The 23,622-nt window shown below is 38.2% G+C and overlaps 1 protein-coding gene across 1 annotated transcript in view; it reads right to left on the reverse strand.

The window, feature by feature from the left end:
* stet (stem cell tumor) overlaps nucleotides 1-23,622 on the reverse strand; it is a 348,127-nt gene that overhangs the window by 86,028 nt on the left and 238,477 nt on the right. The window contains exon 4 of the mRNA XM_014358450.2: nucleotides 11,781-11,893. Coding sequence (XP_014213936.1) covers nucleotides 11,781-11,893 — 113 coding nt within the window. The remainder of the gene's footprint in view (nucleotides 1-11,780; nucleotides 11,894-23,622) is intronic.

The raw sequence follows: 23,622 nt of genomic DNA on the forward strand, positions 1-23,622 counted from the left end.
ACCCATGGACTCGATATAATATGCATTGAATTTCTAATGATTATACCGATTGTTTATTTGACCAAATGATACAATATTTTAAGCTACCCTCATATTTCAGAAAACAAACGGGAAAAATATAAAATTCCTCCTCCTACTCAGTTAATAAGGCAATAAACCGCACGTAAAAAAAAATCAGCCGGAGATTAAGCTCTTTCACAGTGATACCGTCATCGTCGGCAGCGGTTGTCTGTATTTGTAGAAAATATACGCGTTAGCGACGCGACACGCGAGTTGCGGGCTCCTTTTATTTTGACCTCCTCCTCCTGCTCTGCAGCTCATTTTCGAGATGCTCTTTTAATTGCCAGGCCGAGCCGTGAAATTTCCCCGGCGCCGCCGCTCGTTGATTATGTTTCGGACGTGATGGGCATATTATATAGCGACGGGACGAAGGTACGGCGGTGGCGGTGTGCAGCGCGTTTTTAATTTACTGGGCGTAAAGCGAGTAACGATTCGGTGGCGCTTCGCGATTTTAGGGAGACGCGCGGGAGCGTTGAAAATGCGGATGATGCGTTTTTATGGGGCAGGGAGGAGGGCTTTTCATTTGTCAACTTGAGTGTATATGTTAATCTCTTTCGCCGTTGCTGGGGATGATGATGCGTGTATTGAAAAAAAAAAATTTTAGATGTTTTTTTTTGTTTTTTTCTTTTACATCCTAGGGCTGATGTGATTATTTTGTCAGTGGTGTGAATGATAAAAACTCTTTCAATCAACGCGTATCGAAAATATTGAAAAATCAACTATATTGCGAAGTATATTAATGGAAATTTTAGTTTGGGAGGCAAGGTAGTATTTTTTTTATCAAAGCTTTCCAGTACTTTTTTTTCATTTTTTTTAAAATTATGTACCAAAACAAATATTTTGCTCGGTGAAAGCATCTATCTGTTTGAAATTGAATTTTCATGGCACAGCTACTATTTTTTTCGTGTTTGCTACGATCTACTTAGTTGCAAAATCGGAATCGCCTGAATCTATGACATTTTAAGAATTAAAAAAAAAAAAAAAAATACGACCTCGACCATTATCTTTGAAAGTGGCCAAAGATACGTAACTGCGAAGAAATATAAACACCATTGGGTCAACTAGCGAGCTGCGAGGCAGGAGCTGCAATTTAACAACTCGCGGAGGGTACTTACATGGTATACTTAGTAGTACCTACAATAACTACGGTGAAAAAGATAACGAGGAGAAAGAGAAGAGGCAAGAATATCTCTATCTCTCCCCCTCTAGACACACTTATAAATAGTTGTACACGTTACACACATTAAGCGTACGCTGTAACGTCAATTTTTATTATTATTATTATCATTTTTTCAATTTTATAGGATATTACGTTTTATTTGCGAGAGGTGCGAGTGTAAGAACACATATCACACATACATACAAAGTCGCGTGGCGTCCGCTGTCGCGGCACGAGGCGCCTGCGTGTAACAGCGTAAACAAAACTTTTATATAGCAAGCCGGACACTTGAGACACTTGAGATGTGACAATCTGAGTACAGATTCATACATTCAGAGAAAACTTATCGAATATAAAACAACAAAAATCTGAAGATACAAACATATGATTCAGTCGATGACTTTGTACTCATAGGCACACATACAACAATAAAAATGTCAAGGGCACTGCAAAAAATTTTTCTCTCCCCTCGAGAACAATATAAGACACTCTCTTTTTGACGGTAAGTATATATACATGTGTTTTAGTTTTAAAAATAAGCCTTATTAAGACCTTAAAGGCTTTTGTAGCTATACCTATAGCTATATATACATGTGTAGGATGGTTGCAGACACCCGCTGATAAAGAAAATTCGTCTGCAAGAAAACAACAACAAACAGAGAGAGAGAGAGAGAGAGAGAGAGAGAGAGAGAGAAAACAACCGATGGCCGCACATGTATACAGCTGATGTGATGGCGAGATCGATGACTTATAAATCGAGCAATGCAACACATTCTTAGCAATAACAAAAAAAAAAAAAAAAAGAAAAAAAAAAGAAAAACTTATGATAATAATAATTGTAGTATTTACATGACGGAGGTGTGCTGTGGCCTCGAGGGATCCAGCGAGCCGGCAGCATTAGCCGGCAGCGTCGTGGTGGTCATCACCCTGCCGTTGTTGGCATTGTTGTTGTTAGTCGCCGTCGCGACCGCGGCTCTCGCCTCCTTGATGAGCATCTTGCTCGCGCTCAGCGGCGACTTGACGCACATGATGAGCGATTTCTTCCTCATCTAATCTATCGTTTGTCACTCACTCTCTCACTCAATCTTTGGCCAACCACGACTGTCAACGGATATTGACGGTCTCGAGTACGGCATGCGCATATGCACTGTGTGTGTATACACGCGCGTAGAGAGACACTCGCGAATTATATTCGTGTCAACGTCACTCTCGCCAACACACGTGGGTGGCCTGTCCCCGCGGTGACTGCAAGTACATTATGTTACATTACTGTTTTGTTCGCAAGGTCCGCGCCTCCGTCAGCGCGGAGGCGGCGAACTTAAACGAAGACACGTCGGTTGCGAGAACATGATGATTTCCGTACTTATTTACACACACTTGTATTGTTTCAAGAGATTGAGCACAGGTTACTCACAAAAATTAAAATCACCACTAGAGGACAAGAGCCACACGATACAATGAAACACGGAGATTTCGCGCGAGAGACGATCCAGCTGGTGTTCAGAGACGTCGTCCTCTCGCAATCGCCGCGGGCTTACTGACCGACTGGCTGCTAACAATCGCACGCTACACCACGGCAGGCAGTCTTCTCCCCTCGGCCCGCTGCAATCGTCCGTCTCTTTCTACTCGGCGCAGTGTATGTGTGTGGTGTAGGTGTGTCGGTGCAGCGCGTGCGAGAGAGACGGCCGAGTGGGGTCGCGTGGGTGGTACGCACGAGGGCGCACACTGGGAGAGTGGGGGGTGGCGAGCGGCAGGGCCACGGGGATTGGTGGCTGCCAGGGGCAAGGCCGCGTGGGGGGCGCCTCGGGACCAATGGCCGCGGGAGCGAGCTCGCCGCGTGTAGTTTGAGAGAGAGGAGAATAGTCGAACCAGCTGATGATGGGAAGAGCGGAGAAGTTGCGGGAGATTATTGCGCCGCCGGACGCGGCACTGTGCGGGTCTGGGGAGACGATTTTTGTGGTTGGCTATTGTTTCGGGGTCGTCGGTGTGTCTCCAAATATCGATGTACCTATTAATGTATATTTGATTATTCTTTATTTTATTCATCATCATCATTATTATTATTATTATTATTGTTTTTTTTTCTCATTGTGTTGGCGTTTCTTTTGTGTGAGATCGATGAATTGTTTTTTCTCTTTGTTGCGGGGACAGTTTTATAAGTATATAATATATTTGTCGACGAAACGAGTGCCTTCGGTAATCGCTGATGGTCTCGGTGGTGACGAAAGTGCCTTTTTAATTTTGTGTTCTTACCGTCGAGGTTATTGTGTGCTTAGCTTTGAATTCTTTTTCTTTTCTTTTTTTTTTTTTTTTGTTTCTAACCTTTGTATTGTTGACTCTTTGACTCAGACGTCTTTCGTGCAGTTATACAAATAAAAATGAGTGTAAAATAAAGCTCGCGCTTAATTATTCATATAAATTTAAGTACACGCGAGACACGATAATAGTCAAGCTTTTTTTCTGTGTTTTCTATCGTTTTTTTTAAGTATTTTATTTGTTACTTGCCATTTTTCGTCGGGATTTATAGTCAAAGTTTGGTGATTCAAGCATTAGCTACAATTTTTCGTACTCAATATATTTTTTTTTTATCAACGGTATACGTTTCAAATTTATTGAGCACGTATTGTTACGAGTCATAACTTACGTAAAGCTGATATTGCATATTTACAAGTTGCTGGACGCGTTTCGTAATTTTTAGTTGATCGTTTGAGTGACTATAAATAATAATAACAATAATAATAATAATATATCCGATCTGCCCTTGTAACATCAGCTGATACATAATTTTAATCAAACTAATTTAAGCTACCTGCTCTTATTTTTATACAATATTGATTTATTCTAACACCTGGAAATCGTTACGAAATTTAAGTACGTATACTTCATTTAACTTTCACGATGGTACAATACATGGATGATTTATTAATGAGTAATGAAAAAATCAATAATTATAACGCATGAGCACTTGTGCATTGGCATGTACGAAAAAAATCAATAAATCGATCTTGTAAACTAACCTTGTTTATTATCATTATTAGAATTTTTTAAAACGTAACAATTGACTCCTTTATTTCTGCTATATGCTTTTATTGTTTGAAATATTCCAATGAACCTAAATAATTGTTTTTATGGTTTATTAAAATCGCAATATTTGCTCTCAAAACTTATAAAATGCCGTCACTGCTACAATTATGTATTGTGAATATAACAAATTTTTTTTTTTAACAAAAGGTTATTGATAAAAATGGTCTGATCAAATTTTTTCGATTGTAGGTAAAAGTATTTTTGTAAAAAAAAAAAAAAAAATAAAAAAAATAAAATTAAATTCAACACAAAATTTTTTTTCTTATCAAAGTGATATACTTTAATTGTAAACCCAAACAATAAAAGAATAACATCAATGGGAAGAAATCGAGATCAATAAAATGAGAAGTGGAGAAAAACGTATGATGGTGCCATTTTTATTTTCCATGGAAAAATAAATTTTATGGCACATAAAAATATTTGATGGCAAGTCGGATGCACGTATACAATCTCCCGGTTTTACGCACGGTACAAATAAAATTCATATGTACCTATATACACGAGTCCCTAAAATCCAATTCTCTACTTAACTAATGTCCTTACGTTTTCCTCTTCTCCCCCTCTTCCCAAGGGTAGAAAAGAGGGTAAATTTGTTAAAATCTCGGTGGTTCGTGTATACACATACAGCACTCGAATTGAAAAGGGGCCCCCACGGACGGTAGTGGACTCAAGAATTCCGGGGGTAGGTATATTATGCGTGTATAATCCATATGGGTACACAAGCGCAAGAAAAAGGAAAAAAAAGAAAGAGAGAAGGGGCGACAGAGGATCCCCGTCTCGCTACCGATCAATCGACGGGAAGTAGCTCGTGATTCATGCCTGGAATTCCATGAAATCGCATCCGGAAACGGATTCGTGCTCATACCTGTCGAGACGATCTTTTCTCTATTCTTCTTCCTCCACCTCGCTTATACACCACGATGAGCTGCGAGCTGTACACCTATACGTATACCGTGCACGCACCCACGCTGCACACAATACCTATGTATATACCCTTTTTGAAACCCACTATAGCGAAAAAAGCAAAGTTGAAAGAAGACGGAGAGGAAGAAGATGAAGAAGAAGTGGGGGAAGGGGATATAAGATATAAGGTCTGCGAGTAGCGCCCAGGTGCGGCTCTCGTCACTTCCTCTATACGAGAGATTACACGAAAAATTTCAACCGAGCAGCCCGTCTCTTCTCAATAAAAAAATTCAGATGGATCGAGGAAAATTGTTTATAAACAATGCGTCCTAATAAAAAAATGCTTGTCCCTTCGTATGGGGTGTTTGTGTAAATATTTTTTGGTACTTGTAGATGTCGATGATCAATTTGAGCGAGACAGGGATTTTGCTATTTAATCCATGTAATTTTAGGACTTTGAAATTTCATTAAAAATTTTTATGTTTATTTTATGATAAAATGAGTCGTGTAGAACATAAAAGTGTCAAAATTTTATTTTTAAAACGATTTAAATCAGTTAACAACAGTCCCATTATTAAAGGACAGAGAGATACTGCTCATGGAACTTAGTTGTTGATTGTTGTGGAATCACTTGTATATAACATATATAACATCGTCATCGTGGGCGAGCTATACACCACTGCCCCCCCATATACACAAATATACCTGTGCATAATACGTGTGTACATATATACGAGCATCTCACGCAATGCAGAGTCTGTCCTCTTCCTTGGTGGCGTCTATACGAGATGAAGCCAAACGAGAAAGAAAGCATCGCACACGTACAGCTAAGTAGACAGAGAGAGAGACCAACACAAACCACCAACTCCTGTGCTACAGGCTCTTACCTATATACTTTTGTGTCTCGCGCGAGCAGTTTCTTTTTTCTCATGCCCCACGGTGGCGTTTTCATTTTATACACGCACACCCACCCGCACACGCAGAGGCGCTTGTACATAAGGAATCGCAGAGAGAAAAAGCGGAATGTTTTCCGGCCCAGAAGGGTCCGCATCGGAAATTAGTCGACACCGAGTAGGCCTCGCATTGTCCGATCACGTACAACGCCGGGGACTCTCCGTCGTCGGATACAAGGGCTGCCGATGATATTTATGACTCTGCCCTCACTGCTGGTTTTTTTTTTTTTTTTTTTTTTTTTTTTTTTTTTTTTTGTGTTGTGTCCGGCTCGCGTGGACGCGCGTCCGCCTCGGGGCCATTTTCCCATTCTGCCCGCGCGAGAGATCGTTAGGGGACCGTTAAGGTTTCCTTCCGTCGCTGTTTTGTACGACTGTCTAATTTTTCGGGCGATTTATTGGCCATTGCGTCCCCTTTTCGGTACATTTATATACAATCTGACAAATTGCGATGCTGTGTGTTAATGTTACACGTGTATACAATCATATACCGAGTATCGGCAAAATTTATTGGTCTTTTTTTGGTAGTTACTAATACAATGTTTGAACTGAATTTTTGTTTTATCGAACAGCGGTATTTAAAAAAATTACTAGACATGCCTCAGTTTGACTTTTTGTTATTTACAATAGTGCCATGATCAATTTAAAGATACACGATATTTGGCATTACCATAGCGTACTCAAATACCTGGAAATAACACTGTTGTATTTAACCTGCAGATACTTATGTACTTTTGATGTTTCCTTTCATAACCTGTAATAAATTCAATTTCATTCATTTCAAACTAAACGTTAAACTTGTTATCGATATTTCATACATAAATATAATATTCAATGAATTTTTTTGGTTTGCCGTACTCAATAAAAAGTATAAGCGACAGTATCTCCGCGAGCTCGTCAAAGCCAACAATAATGGCTTCACGCTTGTCTCATCGAGCGAAGCAGTCTTGAGTTCGTAATTATTTTCTATAAAAAAAATGAAACGACTAATTTTACCATTTTTGTGCAGCAAGCGTTGAAACTTTCTCTGATTTTTATCCGAAAATGGCTCGAGGGCCATCTACTCTAATGACGAACTGTGTAATGCTCGTGTTTGCCGAAAATCTGGCGTAATTCAATGATGATCGGAAAAGGAGAGAAGGTAAACAGTGAGTACACGTACAGTACCGTGTATACCTCGGTTTGATGCAGTGAACTTTAGCTAATATTGATTTATCGTTAGAGCAACGGCCCACGTCTCGTCCTCGATTCGTAGAGTGTACGTTTGCTCCCTTCGATTTATTTTTTGTTGTCATGACTTATTAATACAATGCTGCATTAGGGGAATTTTAAGTGTAGGCACCTAATAGGGGTAGAAACGGTTTTCCCCGGATCCGACGACCTGTAATGAATTGTTAATCCCCAACGACTGTAATTTATTTATAGTGGCTGAAGAAAAACCCGTTCATGGATCCACTTAGCGGAGCCGAGTTGGAAATTGTGGTTTAGACCTGAAATAAAAAAAAAACCATTATCATCAATATTAATTACGTAAGTAAGAAATCCAGTGCACGTATACGAGTGTTGACACCATTTTCGTGTCATCTCTGCAATTCTAAAAAGAGATGTCGAAAAAGAGTTAAGGCAGCAAGTACAGCCGCACCAAAGCCCCAATCCCGCAGTCACTCTGCATATGGAAAAAGCGCCCGCCGGCTCGAGGAGTGTGACTAACGAGACGCCTGCACGCGCGTATGAGGGTACATATACATGAAAGTATGCTCATCTCCACGCACCTGCGCCGGCGGGAGCGGTAGATCTCTCGGGCTGGGGATGCATCTTATTATTTATACTTCGCTGCGGAGGAAACGAGCGTGGTTTTATGGACTAAGTACTTATGGGTACGTACAGCCGAGAGAAGAGGCGTTGCACTCTCTTTCACCGCGAGTATACATAATGCTAAAGAGGTATGGGCAGAAGTTACCTCTTCCAAGGTGTGAAGAGTCGTGGGACACTGCCGTTGGATTTGAGTGTATGATATATGGTAGATATACGTTGGTTGGACGGTAGGCACGTCGAGTCTCGATGTGGCCCATGAAATTAAATGAACAATAGAAAAATAGCTCGATCAATGCAAACGGTAGGTGGGTACTTTTTTTTTCTTTTTTTCAATTTTAAGTACCCGTGTAAAGTCACAGGACACGATCATGTAGGTTGCCCCGATGTACGTCCCAATCGTAAAACGTTAGCTATTTAATTGAGTAAAGTACAGAGTGAGGGGAAGCTGCCATATTTTCCCTTGGCAAAAGAGAGATATTAGAAAAGCCCGGGACCCGAAGTCATTCGGACAGGGGGTGCCGAGGATCTCGAAGCGCCTGACCTGGATCCGAAAAATTCCACTCCGAGTAAGAATTTTCGATCATTCCCTGCTTACAAGGGGACGCACGAAGGATTTTCAATACCACGCGATTCCTCCACACAGGAGAGAAAAGCTCGACGATGGCACGAGTTACAAGATACATCCATGCACACCTACACCGAGTACGCCTTGGCTGTATATGGCCGATGATTATGCTCGCAGTGGTTTCCGTTGGCTCGCAAGCTCTCCCGTATAAAGGGTAAGAGGACGAGAGTGATATTTTATTTGCAAAGCCGACCAGCCTTATACTCCTCTGCGGCTCTATCCCTCTCTCTCTCTCTCTCTCTTATCTTGTGTGCTCAGGAATTTTGAGGAACGACGATGGCTCGGGCAAAGGGAGGAAAAAGCCCGAGCACGGAGATGGGTATGGGAGTGCAGGGGTTGAAAAAGCTCGAGCGAGAGAGGACCGGAGTCGAGAGGACTGGTGTCGGAGGAATCTCCGGCTGGGATGAATTATTTATGAAGCGGTGGTTGGCTTTCTCTCTTTCTTTGCCTCCCCATTAAAGTAGTCGGGGTGTGAGCTCGTGCGAAGGGCGATGGTGGAGCTTATTGTTTTAAAATCACTTTTAGTTTCTCTCTCTCTCTCTCTCTCTCTGTGCGTGTGCTTACGTTGGGGTGGTTTTTTTTTACTATCGTCTCGGCAAACGAAGAGTATGTGTGTGTAAAAGTGCAACGAAATGTGTGTACACGCGCGTTTGGGGGAAAAAGGACACATTTTTCACGTCTAATAAATAATGCAGCCACGCAGCTCTGAATTGTAAAAACTTTATGTAAAATTTTTCTTGAGCTAGTGTTTTTTCAAAAATACGATGTACTTTGGCAGTCTTGAATAATGCAGCATATGTTGGTGCTGCTGCATGTTCCCCGACTTCTGTGTAATGTAGAATCGCAATGGAGGACACCACGATTTTTAATATAAAATTCCACTGTTTGTGGTTAAAAAAATACATGTACGTGATTTTTTATCATAAGGTTGTTTTTTCTAAATACTTGATTAGTAACTACAGTTTTTCATTCTCAGAGCACGCAATCACTAGAAAGCTACGCTCAATTTTTCGAGACTAGTGAACTAGACATTAACCATGAATCCGAGGAGCTGCGACTTGGAAGGAGGTATTGATAAAAAGTCTAACGTCTTTTTCAGACTTTTGCAGTATTTGAAGTCTTTCGGTTGACCTGCAAAGTCTTTCATAAACCTGAGATACTTTCAGAGCCTCCATGTGTATACGCACGACTTATAATTCGGTATATTATTCAATGACTTAGAGGGTGCCCAGCCCCTTACACGAGTCTTTCGAGAAGAGTACTTTCGTATCGTAGCTATAAAAAATCTCAATATTTAAATTTTGTAAATTAAAAACAACTTCAGAGTTAAAAAAAAAAAAAAAAAAAAAAAAAAAAAACATGCGAGTACATAAATCGTCCAACGTCAACTGTGTAAACTACACGGAAAAATGAGTACTAAAAAAAAAGAGAACCCAAACTGTGCAACCTTCTGAAAATAAACCATCAGCACGTATACCAAACAACATCAGGCAGCATCAGCAGGAGTAAAACCTGCAAGTCACACACAAGCCGGGCGCGCATACCTACACAGGCACACACACGTGCGCGTTCTCGTATGAATAATAATTTAATCGCTTACTCTCTGGCATTACATCGAATTCTTCAGCAGCGGCGAGCATATACGTACAGAAGGGAACACGTCTCCCCTCGATGGCAGGGCGATTATCTCGATTTTGCATTCCCATGGTCCGGTTCTCCCGATAACCACCGGACCGAGCGCCTCGTAAACTATCCAACGACACTGTCACCGGAACGAGTTTTCTCTTCCCTCGCCTCCTTCTGTCTATACTCTTTTGCACTTGGACTTGATTCGGAACAGAAGCGCGTGCGAGTGCTCTGTTGAGTCGAGAGAAAAGTATAGAGAGTGGTGGGTATGAATAAAAAAAAGAAGGGGCACCTCGTAAAGGAGACAATCCGAGGGTATAAGGGCACACGTACATACACGTGTGGTGCTTTTTCTTTTTTCTCCTTTTCGTGATGGGCTAAGTAGAGATGCACCGACCGCTCGCGTCATGATGATTTTTATGCACATCACTGCTGGTGTGAATTTTTGTGGAAAGAATTAAAAAAAAGAAAAAAAAAAATTATTTTTAAATTATTTGTATTGGTCGTTTACTAGACCTGTACTAATAAAAGTTAAAAAGTATTATTTCAACTTAAATGAGCTTAATATATGTATAAAAAAAGTAGCCGTAGAAGACTCTTGTCGTTATTCGATGGAATAGAGCATTAAATGTTTGAGGATTTATTTAGTCATGGTCGTGGTACACTTTTGTCTTGAACCACAGTATACGTGCAGGACGTAAGATTTTTCGCTCAACCGTCTGGACTATACCGGCTTGGGACATAGACAGTGATTTGAGATTTAATAAATTACATAATATTTTTTGTGACCTAAATAGGTATAACAAAAAAGCGCAAATTTTAATTCCCTTCAACAAACGCTAACCAGTAAAATATACATAATTAGGCGTACCTACCAATGGAAGATACGAGAAAGGTACTGTGGCATCAGCAGTAGCATCGAAAGCCAGTAAGTATCAGAGGGTGGCACTTATCGTTCCGTAAAATGGTAAAACCAACTCTCTCTCTCCTCTGTAGCATCGACTGAATTATACCCGATACGGCGCACAACAGCGTCGGCCCTCCCCCGCACCTACAATACAAGTTGGAAATAAAAGATCCCTCCCTTCCCTCTGATAGTCTTCTTTCGAGCGGCAAAATTAGTAATGTAATCCAGAACCTCTCATTCGGAAGGAGGATTATATCGGGAGGAAGGGTATGACTGTAGCTACGCGCCAGATATCTCGGATAGCATCGACGATTTTATTTCAGATTAGGTCTGTACTGTGCACTTGTACGAGCCTCTCTTGCTCTCGCTCTCGGAAAAAGATATGGTTTGGTCGGGAAAGGCTTTTCCTTCCCTCCCTCTGCACGTGTATGTACTTAGGTGAGGGAGCAGTTAAGGCGATGGCACGAGAAAGGCTCGTGGTTATTGCTACGAGTTTTTTTAATTTAAAATTGATTTTGATGTCGATACCGTGGCTCTTTGTGCGTGAGGCGGGAAACTGAGAATTTTTCAACTGATGGTTGCCATAAATATTATTTTTTTGTTTTTTATTCGTACGATGTGTGATTTGTTGTATGTATGGATTTTTATTACCTTTGAAAAAGAGGTGGCTCATGTATTAGGAGGTGAAAGTCGTTTTCCGAGCAAACTTCCCGGTCTCGATGATGAACCGCACATTTGAAGCTCCTTGAACGCTTTCCGCTCATCTGCAACACAAAAACACAAAATATCGCAACTGGTCATAATTTGAATGCAAATTTTATTTTTCTTTCCCATTGAGTGTAGTTTCATGTATGTGTATAAAACGAAAGTTAAGTTATACAACTAATAAATATTATAAGATGTTGGCTATAATATTTAAAAAATTTTACATTTTTTTTCCATACAAAGGTTTACTGCTGCTTTCTTGCCTTTGTAACGATGCAAAATAAAACTCTAAAAATATGTACTTAAGATGTCAAAAGTTTTATCTTGTTCCTCTGTATTTTTCGCTGTGAATTTCAAAGGAGCGTTTCCGTGGCTCAAATCTGAAAGGGCTACAAATTAAAATTAGTAAAAATGTTTACTAAAAATAAAAAAAATATAATTTTTCAAAGTACAGTAAACGCTGTTGCAAAAAAATAAAGGTATCACCTTCAAATTTTTTCACATATTATATTACTTATACGTACGGCCACATCATACTTAAAGTTTTTCTTATAATTATAAAATGAAGTGTAAACACGTGCTCTCCTAATTTATGCAATTCAATAAGATACTTTTTTTCAGAGAAAAAAAACGCATGTCAATCTATATTAAACATAAAAAATAAAAAAATAAAAAGGGAAATCAAGCATCAAAAAGACGCAATAAGCATTAATTAGCCGTTATCATCGAGATTCTGGGTGAGATATGAGTTTCTTTGGTAGCAATATTGTTCATGAGTTGGAGCTCTGGAAAGAGAGTGCGAGAAAGATTAGGAGAACGGCCGAGAAAGGGTAATTCCGTGCAACCACTCCATCGGCATAAGGAGCATCGAGATAGCTTGTAACACCCGAGCGAGAGAACTCCTTGCTGCTGCTGCTGTATATTTGTATACACGGTATCTATAGATGTACAGGTACTTACACCCGCATATACGAGCGAGCCCGAGGAGATATTTGGATTGAGGTTCCGCTAACGCGGTTAAGCAAATGCGCCCGCGGGCGCGCAAATTCCCTCTCTATACACTTATACCACCACCCCCTTCCAGAAATGGTGTATGTGAGAGAGAGAGAGGCTTTACGTGTACAGATACACGCAGGCCCGAGGATATTGTGGAAAGCAGCAGCGACAACGAAGCGAAGTTTCCACCGTATGTGCAACGCATCCTCCAGCGTATATATGACCACCTATAGGTTTGCTTACATCAGCCGATCTATACATTTAGGGCCCTCCAGCTGGGCTAAGTTTCTCGCGCGAGGGGTTGGCGCGCTTGCGGTTTTTCGAGGGAGGGAAGCCCCTTTCATCCCTACGTTCTCACCCTGTATCGACCTGTACCTTTTACGATACATGGTCACGATATCGAATGAACGACTTTTGGGTGTACTGTAACTGTAATGTGCACCACCTTTAAAATAATTATGACAAAGATTTCGATATACTTAATTGTATTTCAAGTACTGTGTGACAATGTACACTTTTTATCAAGAGGAGTACCAGATTCAAATAGTATGTTCACTTTAAACACATGTGTTCACGCTCAGAAAGAAATTAAAAAGAAAAATTGCAGTGTTTTAAACTCTTTACAAGCTGATATTATTCAGTTGCTCAGGTAATTTTAACTGTTTGCGCATTATTATTCTGAAAATTTTTCAGAAGACAATATCATTAGTCATAGTTTTACATCATTCATTGCTTAAGATGATTTAATCAGAAAAATGATTTAAATTTTACTTTTCGTTCAAAATTATTCATCTTCTAAAATTACCTCGGAATTGTTACATTATTATTATTATTATTGTTGTTGTTGTTGTTGTTGCAAAGAAAATTATATTTTCAGAGAACGCCCAATTTCCTTAAATTTAAAACTTCCGAGTGAAACAGACAAGCCGGAAAATAAAACCAAATAAGCTCGAAATACCGTATTAAATTCAACGATTCAAACGTAAGCTCCTTCTCTCTTTTGCTACAAAAGTAAATTCAGAATAAACATACTAAATCTCCTGGGTTACTACAGACTGGCTCGGTAATCTGACATTCGAACAAAACTATACCGGCAAGCCAAGTATACGATGGAAAAAAGTGATCCTCTGGAAAAAATCGACTCGATTGAAGCGTTGTATTGATTTCGCGTAATTGGATATTTGAAAAATAAACAAAGCTTCTGAGTGAATTGAGCAGATTTCATTATTGTTGATTGATGATTAGTGATTTACTGAATTATAAATAAGTACAATAGATGAGAAAATAAATATTTATAATTAGAAATATAATCGATTTGGTTTTACTGTTTGATTTTTATTTCATTGAGAAAGGAAGTTTTTTTATCAAGACTGGAATCATTTAATGGAAGCGAAATGTTGTTAATTTGCTGTATGAATGGGTTATAAAAAGTTTTACTGATTTCAGCATTCGCATAAAATGCTACAGTTTTAAATTATAAAAAAATTTATGTTTAAATATTATAAACATTTGAGTAAGTTAATTTTCCATGTCTTTCATATTAGAGAAAACATATATACTATGTTTTAAAATTTTAATATTACGAAAATAACAATGTCATGCAATCAAATGAAATCGTTAAAGTAATTTACGTCATAGTGAAATAACACTATTCTCTAATGTTTGACTTAAGTATTTTCCATGACATTTAGTTTTCCTTCTTTTGTCGATAACTTTTGGCAACCAATTTGTTCTTTGTAAAGGTATATTTTAAGAAATGTAATCGCAAAAAATATTTTTTAGATCGCTATCGTTATTAACAAAAATTCTAATGCTTTATGCGATAATCAGATTAGAAAAATATTGGTTCTATGAGGAAGCACGACGGAGTTACTTGTGTATGAGTGTGTGTATGTATGGATCACTAAATAAACCGGCATAATGACTCGGTAAGTACTGATTGCGCCTTCAAAAGTTGATTATAGTCTCACGATGTCAAGTATCCCTGATAGTGTAGTGGTAAGCACGTCCATCTCTAAGAATTGATATATTTATAATAAAATTAATAAGAAACCATATAAAAGAAGCCATAACGAACAAAAATGGCCTTATAAGCCATCTATACTACCCTAGTGAACTATACCATCAAAATGCGATAAGGACAGGCTTTGTCCTGCCTACTTCCTTCTTATACTTAGATTTAAAAAATTATGTAATAAATAAAGACTATATACCTATCTTATATCATACACATAGACATAACAACAATAAAAAAATACTGTATGACCCAAATAATATTAATAAAAGAGATTTAAGTTACTCAACGAACATCTCTAAAATAGATATAGATATTTTGAAAAACTTTAATTATCATAAGAATAAAACAAACTAACATAATAAGCCATTCTGTATAAAATGTACACCTTTCGGCGTGCAAAGGTAAAGATGGGCGTTTTTCTAATATTTTTTCTACGCCATGTAAATAATTATGTAAAACTCTGAATAAAAACTATTTTCCAAAAAAAAAGCACGCCCATCTGTATGATTGATCTAGTGTGTTGGGTAGCCGAGGTTTGATTTCTCGTCAGGGAGAAAATGGAATTATTGTGTTTTTTTTTTTTTTTGTTCATTATTTACTTATCTTGGTTTGAAGTAAAATAAATGAATAAATAGAAAACTAATTGAAAAAAAATCCGATCTGAAAAAATAAATACATTTACACAAAAAAATTGTTTCTCAGAAGGTATAGTGATACAATACAACCGATTTTATTTTTTTGAGAATTTCCATGGTTAAATCAGCTTGAAAAATCGGATGGGAAAACCACCTGTGCTCGAGAATGCACCAGCCTACACATAAAAGAGGAGAACCAGGAAAATCCGGAAAGCTCGCTCTTGGATTATTAGGATTCAGACTTAGCTGGAAGTCTGCTGTGCTTACCGCACTTGTTTTGTGACATTTTTTTGCTACAAACGTTTTTTTTTACTGGGTTCGAGGGTGAGCAAGAAGAGTACGACTGTAAGGGTTTATACGAAAAGTCGATTCCTTTTGAAAAAAGTGCGTATTCATATACGTCTCTTCATTTTTTCATTCTCGAAATCTTAGTTGGTTTTAGGATAAAATGTACATAAGTTTTAGTGTATACTTTTACTTTTTATTTTTCTTTACACATTTTGATAGTAAAGCACATTGTGTATTCTCTAAAAAATTTTTAATTTTAAATTGATGATAAAAAATACTAGCAGCAATCTTACATAAGAAATGTTTATTACTTACATTTTTCCATACAGTATACTTTGACACTGTATTGTGTTAATTATTTATAAATCCAACAAAATGCCTAACATCAAATATCCCTTGAAATTTTTATTGGTAACCCTACATGAAACTCCAGGTACTTTTGAATAACTCAAATCAGATAATTCATCATGCAATGAGATTTTTTTATTGAAAAATTGATTTTCTCCCAACAAACTAAGAACTTATACTTTTACGTCATCTTGGAAAATTCGTTTCATAATAATTGTAATTGAATGTTTTGTCAAAGTGACTAATCCCTCAAGTGGTTAAGATACTTTTCTATTAAAGTTATGGCTGTATCTATTACACATATTTATAGATCAGCCGCACCAGTTTGTTATTCAGGTTTAAAAACTCAAACGAAAATAATAACAATACTCGTCTTAACGCTAGTTATAAGCATTATAGATGACAGTGTATGTCAACGAGCGTTTATGTGCGTGTAGGAGGTATGGGTACTAGCAATATCGAAAGTGTTTGCTTTCGGTAGGTGGCAACTAAAATATGGACTCGGGCATAATTCAATCCTCACGGCCATTAGACGAAGCACACAGTGGCGTTGCAAGAGATCAGAGTGGACTTTAGAAGAGCATGCCCGAGTGCTCCTCTCCTCCTCCTCTTGACTTTTAGGCATACTCAAACATACGTTTATCCACTTTGATACCTATGGGCTTACATCATGTATATATATGTATACCACCATTCATACAGGTACGTATATATACAGTGCTGTTTTGATAGGTCGAGTAGGCAAATCAATCCCAATAGACACGTTTACCGTACAAGTTATATTTTGCGTTGATTGTCAAGAGCGTATTATCACACTGATAGCAAGGTTCCACGACATTGCAAAACAAGGTGGAAAACTCGGTAAGAGCACCTAAAGGCCATAAATACGATATGCGTTCGTCGACAACCCATCAGTAGATTTATTTTGACTCTACACGATACATCAAAATCAATGCTCAACAGCTCACAAGTTTTTCGGAGAGGCGAATAGCAAAGGAGGGGAGTTGTACATCGGCTTTCCTGTAATCGAATCAAGCACTAGCGCACCTTCCGTCCGTGATGCGGTGCTTACGAGTTGCCTCCGTGGTGTCCTTGCTGCGATAATGGACGCGCGACAAGTACGCGAGGAACAGACAAACTCGGAGGGATTACAAGCGCGAAGTAAACCGAAGCGGCCCTCCTCGGGAGCCTTTTCACGGCGCGAACATTGCCATGGAGTTCCGTCAGCGCTGCTGTTGCGCCTTAACGGCACGATAAAGAAGATTAAGACCGGGAAGTCGGGGGAGGTCGTTAAGCCAGGATGGGCCCGAGATCGTCGTCCCTTACGGCCGCTGTAATCGCTAAATGGCCGAGTATACGGGAGTGGGGTGATGGTGAGCGCGTGTGCTTTTCACTTTACTGACCTGCTACCGCGTCGGTAAGTAGTTTTTGTTCGCGATAGCCTCTCCTGTTCCACTGTATTTTGAGTTTAGGGGCATAAATACATGTACGTACGTATATGCATGAGGGAAAACTTAAATCTCCGTCATTGCGTATCGATCGTTATTTTTGGTGCAGTTTTCTTGTATAGTTTTTAATGCTTATAAATACATATACACGTATATTTATGTGGTGTATATATTATTATGGTGGGGGAGTATTCCTTGCGCTTTTTGGTTGTTTGATCGGCAAGGATCGCAATCGCTTTGCACTCCCATTTACTTTTACGTGAGATTAAGTATTATTTATATATATTAGAAGCTATGTTCGCAAAACAATGAATTAACCTGAAAAGATTATTAAATATTACGAAATAATTTTACCTCTGCTTGAAATAGTTGGTAACATCAACGGTATCATCAATGTATTTTTCCGAGCTAGGTTGTATAATTTATTATAGTTTTTTAAAAAATAGCTGACTTTAACTTCTTTGATTTTCTCTTTGTTATTACAAGATAGATAATGAAGTTAATATTTTGCTGACAATCATCCAGTATATTTTTAAACAATTGTAATATTACATGATTTTATTCAATATGTTTATGTATTTTATCAAACACTTGTTTCTCGAATTATCTTTTCCTTCTTTGAATCGATCGGTGACATTGAATCATTCGTTTGTTCCTGCAATTTTCTTTTATTTGGTTCTTTAAATGTCTTCGATGTTCCTTGTAGCTTATTTGAGAATGTACTACCTACACTGCCTGCATAAAGATTAATATTATTTTTTACAAAAATTCAGGTTTTCAAAGCTAAATGGTTTACAAGACTTTTTCTACTATTTAGAGTTAATTCTTGAGGTAACACTTCAATTTAACTGTAAAAAGACTTGATTTGAAAACAAATGTCGTAATGTATCGTTTACAAATTAGTAACATCTTGAGGTATCGTTAAATAGTTTGTCAGTTAATAATTTTGATTAAAAGAGATTAAGTCTTGACTTTATTTATGCGATAAATATCGAGTATTATAAACCGAACGTTATGTATTGTTAATATAAATAAAATCGTAGTAAGTACTCACGTTGTGGATCCAACACTTTATATTTAGAATGATTCATTGGTAACTATTATTTTACAAAATTACTTTGCTAGCAAATATCTAGAAAGACGTTAACTGCTCCGAAATATTATAACTACTGATAGCTGTGCCTCGGATCGTTAGTTCGCTTCTATGGATCATTATATTTTAATTGAATCGAATTGATTTCTAATATAGTAGTATGCAATACATGGATGTGTACGTTAATAATCACTACATTTACAAGAAATAGCTTTCTTTATTTCGAAAAAATAATTTCGAAATATAATCGAAGAAATGTAGCAAAAGTAAATACATATATTTGTACAATGGGTCCACATTTTCTAAAGATTAAATGATGATTATACAATGATGGATACATAAAATGTTGACTATATACTGTACTGAGGGAGAACAATTTTTTTTTATCTTGTTCTGTTTTTTCACCTAAAATTATTTAAGTATTTTATCCTTACATGTATCCTTTCATATTCCCATGATATGTATGATTTTCATACATATAAAAATTAAATTATGATAATTGTAAAAATGTATCAATCATGGTAATTATTTAACGATAGTGAAGCGTAAGAGCACAACAAAAACTATCATCCCTAGTAAGGTATATTGCTGAGTACTCTCTCGTTTAGGGTTATTGTATCTTTTTTTTTGTATCCCTCTATATATTTTTGCACACTCTCTACATTTTAATGAAAAAGCAATTTTTTTCATTCCATAAACTCTCTTGCTCGCAAAGACGTGCGTAAGTACAAAAATGTAACTTTTCACAAGGACATGCATATTTTCTGGGGAAGCATTATCGAAGATACTGTACACGATTCCTGCAGCCGTGGATCACGTACAAAAAGCACAAGCACTACGTGGCGCTCTACAGATGCTGTAAATCCAGATACAACTACGAGGAAGTAGAAGGAAAGAAAGAAAAATCGTACGCGCGACTTGTCCTCTTTAGTTCTCGTCGTCATTTCATTTAATTTCGAGTCTACCAGGGGCGCACCGTCGCTAAGTAATTAGAAGCCCTCTGCTACTTTGTGATAGTGAATGTACGTGTGTGTGTCTGTGTGCACGTATAGAGGAGCTGCCTGTGTATTTTGCTGTACCGATATAATGTAGGAGAGAGAGAGAGAAAGAGAAGAAGCAATGTGTAGCAAAGAGTAAAAAGCGGAGGTGAAAAGTGGCGAAACGGCGTCCAGAGGAAAGTTCACGTTTTAAAGTGAATTTGCTATTTCCTTAGCTATACCTGCTCCTGCTTCGGCTCTATGGTGGTGACAGAGTCGAGATTGGGACGGATTCTGTTAGGGTAATTAGTGTAGCGAAGTTTTCGATTCATGCAAGTTTTTCGCACCGGCGATTTCTCGCTCGCTCGCGCTACCGTTCCAGTTTTATCGAATTTGGGAGTGTACCCCGGGGGACGACGGTAATTAAGAGTGAATTTTTTTTTTTTACTGCTGCTGCTTCTGGAGAACTGGGTGTACAGTTGTCAATTAAATATATATTATTTTCTTGGGTCAAAAGGAAAGTTCCTGCTACTTGACTTGGTTGTTTTGTTCGTTAATTTCATCTATAATTTCTGTGAATGCTTGAGACAAATGAAGTGCCAGTCGAATTTTCACGGTTTGCATCGTCTCAGCGAGTGGGAGTTTCGTTGGTTTTATAAAATTTAAATTTTTTAAACTTTGCATGATTTTACTTATTAAGGTTTTATCAATTTTGTCTACGCCACGTATCAAGAGAATCAATATAGTGGTCTGATCGATAATTCTAGTGAAAATTACACATTTTTAAAGTTAAGATAAGAAATTGATTAGATAATATTATGATTAAACTAGATAATACATTGTAGTGACTTGGTAATACTTTTTTTACAATGTGGCAGATATATGTTTTATAATATTTTTTAAAAAACTTTTTTACGATACGACATACTATTTTTGGAATTGTTCAAAAGAGTATATATAGCAATTAATATTTTACTGCCACAAATTGAAATCATCATAATTTTTAAGTACAGAGAAAACCAAATATTATACAAATTAATCTTGACATCGTTTCATATTTTTTTCAAAAATCTTGGAATACATATAAAAATTTACATTAATATTTGAAAAAAACCAATTTTAACGAAATACTAAATAAAAAAAAGTTTTCTTTGATATTTTAAAAGTACGCCCTAGACTTCTTCTCTGCGCTGCTCTCATACTTCCTGTGAATATTCTTAATTATCTGATAATATTTTAAAGCCTCGATTTGCCAGCACAAACAATCCTGCGATGTGAAATACTGTTACATTTGTAAACATCAAGTATCCATTTATACATAGTTTTCACAACACCTTCGAATTTGCCAAAAAATTTTTTGGCAATGACGTGACTGACAATGATCATTCGAATTTCTTCAACTTTATTTATTTATTTCTAGAAGACGTCGTCGCAACTTGAACTTTTTCGTATGGGCAAGACGGTATAATTGTATACCACCACACCAGTTTGATTTGACGTTTCCGCTCGCACGTCCACGCTTCGTTAAAGCGGATCATGCGAGCCTACACACGAGCTTCCGCCTAACTTTCGTGCGCATCTCAATTTCTCTCCGATTTATACGTCAATACGCAGGCGTGTCGGTAAATATGCAATTAGCTGCTTTTTATCCAGACGGACGAGTGCCTTTTCATACTCTTTCTTCAGAGTCTTACGTGCTCCGATTGAGCTTGATACGCGCCACGTCAGCTTGAGTTGTTAATTAAAGATTTTGTCTCGAGAGAACTTACCATGATTTTTCACCTCACCTTCGCTGTTGTTTCGTAATTTATCAATTAAAATCGTAAAATTTCTCGCTACTGAACTGTTTTGGAGTCCTTTGATGCACGTTGGTTGGGGAATTTTCAGAAAGCCATATGTATCATTGATACGGTAAAATCTAAATTATTTTTAGTGCAGTTGTAATAACAACTATTTCAATGAATCTATTCCAATGATAATTTGATTTTGAAGTACTTGTGAGGCTCTTGTTAATAAATGGAAATATATAAAATGTACTGGTACTGTATCATTATAAATAGCAGCAAAAAAAAATTCTCCTCACAAAAAATGCATTAGATTTCTATAAAAAATGTATTTAAAAAACTACCCTTACCTAAGCCTACGTATTTATCTTTATAGACTAATAAACAATAAAACTCTATTCGTGACCAACAACATGTTACTTGGAAGTGAGACAGATGTCATTCCCACGATAAAAAAAAAAAAAAAAAATCATCTATTCAGCTCTCACGTTACGTCGACCGCATCCAGCAACAACAACAATGTAGACATACCTCGTGAACTAAAATCCCCTAATCGGACAGTTGGCTCGCCATTACCTTGCAAAAGTTGCACCAACGAGACTTGTGCGACAAAAAAAAATCCATAAATATTTCTACGTTCTCCCAATCGACTTTTTCCATCCAAATAAGCGACCGGCTAAACATATACGTAAAGGCAAATTTCGTCGTCCCGATGACGTAGAGCCGACAATGCGGTATTCGAGGCACGTGGCACTGTAAATTCTCAGAGACGTTCTCTTTTTCTTCGGCTGGGCCTCTTGTCCCGCGAATTTAATGAATAGCTAATCGGCATCGATCAAGCTCGGGGCGCCTCTTGGCCCAGACACTGCTGGGAAACCAGCCAAGACCGACAAAGAGTCCCTCTCTCTCTCACGCACTCACGTAAATATGTATGCAACGTAGGCTTGGCGCGTCCTGCTGACCGGATAATGGCAAGTCCCGCGCAGTCGGGAGTAATTACATGGGAGCTCGCATTTTGTCTTGCAGTACAGAGGGGAGAAGGAGACGCAGGAAGGATGGGGGGGGGGGCAGTGACGAGAGCGTACGGTATGTGCCAGTGTACGTGCACACTGATTTCACAAAAGTATCGTGATTACCGGGAAATTGAACTTTTTTCCTATGAAGGAATAATGACGTGAGTAAGTATACTACGGGCACCGATAGTTTTGGGTCCTCTTTATCCCCAGTTTTGCGAGTTGGATTCTCATATTTTACATTGAACTCCACTTTTTTCGCATAACAATTGTTGTAGTATTTCAAACTTTATTAATAAAAAATGCATCCGTTCGCGTGATTATTTTTTTGGATTAAATTAAGGAAATGTGTGCATTGATGTCAAACACGTAAGCAAATTACCAACTTATATTTTAAAAATCCTGGCCATCCCTCATCCATAGTCAAAATGAAGTCGTACTTTATATGTCAAGGACACTCGAGAAATGCGTGTGAATATTCAGATAACTTGCACGAAAGATACATTTTTTTCCATACTCAAGAAGAAGTCAACCATATTATCTTCCCAAAACGTCAGAAACGAGTTTTTAATCAACACATGAGCCGAAAAATATGTATTGCCGGATGTTCAGGTCGGGTGGTTGGGAAAAAAAAAAAAAAAAAAAAAAAAAAAATGAAATGAAATGAAACCAAAGGGCAAACAGGGATAAAAAGCTCGAGAGAGTGATATACGCGCTTGGGGTTAAAAGCACGTGGAGAAAAAGAGTCGCTCGCACATGCACAAACAAGTGTAATAAGAGAGCAGTGCGCGCACGGGGCGAGTGAATAAAAAGAGCTCGGGTTAACGGATGGATGAAAATTTAATTTCGACGATCCTCGAAACTCCGAAGGCTCGGCGGGGCCGCGCGATTTACGAGATTACCAAGCGCTCGCCCTCGGGAGGGAGGAGACGTAGGAGCGAGTAATAACGCCAGGAAATCCGGGCCCCCGCACTTTTTTACATTTGACTCCCTGAAGCTTGCATGACGCCTCCGCACGCGCGCTTTCTCTCCCCTTTCGAGCTTTCCTCTTTTGCAGCTCCGAGAGATATTTCAAGTGTCTAATATGCTTATGGGATTTCTGGCCACGGACAGCTGGCGAATTCGAGCCAATCGGATATGAAATTGTACTTTGGGAAGCATAATCCTGCCCTTTTTTGATAAATTCGCT

This window comes from Copidosoma floridanum, unplaced genomic scaffold, assembly GCF_036245765.1.
Source record: "Copidosoma floridanum isolate Cflo_tuat_1 unplaced genomic scaffold, Cflo_Japanese_pri ptg000009l, whole genome shotgun sequence".
Taxonomy (NCBI): Eukaryota; Metazoa; Arthropoda; class Insecta; order Hymenoptera; family Encyrtidae; genus Copidosoma; species Copidosoma floridanum.